The sequence below is a fragment of the Austrofundulus limnaeus genome, unplaced genomic scaffold (genome assembly GCF_001266775.1).
Source record: "Austrofundulus limnaeus strain Quisiro unplaced genomic scaffold, Austrofundulus_limnaeus-1.0 Scaffold808, whole genome shotgun sequence".
Classification (NCBI taxonomy): domain Eukaryota; kingdom Metazoa; phylum Chordata; class Actinopteri; order Cyprinodontiformes; family Rivulidae; genus Austrofundulus; species Austrofundulus limnaeus.
This window is the reverse complement of record NW_013953210.1, coordinates 166,069-167,550: the sequence shown is the minus strand read 5'-3', so window position 1 is coordinate 167,550 and position 1,482 is coordinate 166,069. Positions and strand designations below refer to the sequence as shown.

Below are 1,482 nucleotides of genomic sequence, written 5' to 3'. Positions count from 1 at the left end.
GGAAGTGACATCAAAGGGGAACTCTTTGAGAAAAAAAACTCCCTGGTATTTGTTTACTGAAACAATTTTATTTGAATCGACTCATCTCTGTATGATAGTGATTAAAATAATCTAAAGAAACATCAGATTCTTCTCTAGTTTGTGTTGTTAGCCATTTTAGCAACGCTCTGTTTACATTTAGACATTCCCCTTTGACATCACTTCCTGTTTCTTCACATGTGAATATCTCAACAACTGTTCATCACAGCAACGTGAAATCTTTTTTACAATATGTTATCAATGTTATCTTTCCAAAAATACATTCATATTTATTATAAAAATTTGATGTCACAGGTACTTTAAAAAATTTCAAGTACTTTATAGATCTCTGATGAGTATATTTGTTTCAACGAGACAAGTTTAACATTTTATTTTAAAACAATTTTATTTATTTGTTTCAGTTTTTAAAGAAAAAGCATGAATGAGAGTTAATGTTTTATAATTTGTTATCTATGAGAGGACAGACTTCGTTATGGCGGCACGAGTTGAACTTCTTTCTGCTTCAGCAGTCAGAATCCTTCACCATGGTGAAAAAGAAGGTGCAGAAACTGGACCAGGAGTCGCTGCAGAGCTCCTCCGCCAGCCTCCTGTTGTCAGGCTGACAGGATSTGACAGCTCTGGGTGCGAGCGGTGGAATACCCGATGAGGTGGTCTTCGCTTTCTGTGCGGCGCGGAGYCTGAAATGAGCCTCTCTGCCGGCTCTTTTGCACACCCCCGCCCTCACCGGCCCACCGTCGTCCCGGCAGAGGTTCTTGTGCTTCTTCAGGGCCCTGAGAACCTGCGCCCAGAAGAGGTCTTTACTGGAGGAGTACTGGGGACAAACAGAGGGTCTGGCTGTGTACTCGCAGCTGAAGCTCCTCTCTGCCTGCTTGCAGGTGATGTTTAAACTGACGAGGTCCTTGTGAGTTGCAGTCCAGGTGCACTCAGACTGGTCTTTAGTGACCCAGCTGCCCATAGTTTGAAACGCAGGAACGGATTTGGGTCGGCGGCCAGACTTCTGCCCTGATCTTTCCTTGTGTTGTCCTCTGTCCCCCCGTCCTCTCCGGCCATGACTCCTGTGGGAAACGCCTAAAAGCATCTGGTGGGAAACACAAGCGAGGACCAGCAGGATGGTGATGTTGGTGAGGAGAGCCATGAAATCCACGCGACACACCCTGCAAGAGGATGAATTCAGTTACACATCTTACCTTAAATCATTTCATTATGATTAAGAAATTCATTTGAACTTTCTATTAAAACTACGGTTCATAAAACTGCAAAAGAGAAACCATCAGAATCTCCTATTACAGCATCAACAATCACACAGAGGTGGTTCTGTCAAAATGTTTGAGGTGCCGTTTGTAAAGTTACACAGTCAAAAATTACCATCAATACTTTTGTTTTATTTAGCCTTTTATAAGAAAAAAAGAACAGACTTATTTTTCAAAGTCAGTTTTTCACCAT

The 1,482-nt window shown here is 42.1% G+C and overlaps 1 protein-coding gene across 1 annotated transcript; it reads right to left on the bottom strand.

The window, feature by feature from the left end:
* Positions 1 to 402: 402 nt before the first annotated feature.
* LOC106532664 (fibroblast growth factor-binding protein 1) lies at positions 403 to 1,196 on the bottom strand (the record flags this gene model as incomplete). Its single annotated transcript, XM_014028792.1, is given in 1 exon segment — positions 403 to 1,196. A coding segment is annotated over 1 exon segment (633 nt). The 3' UTR covers positions 403 to 541.
* Positions 1,197 to 1,482: the final 286 nt, after the last annotated feature.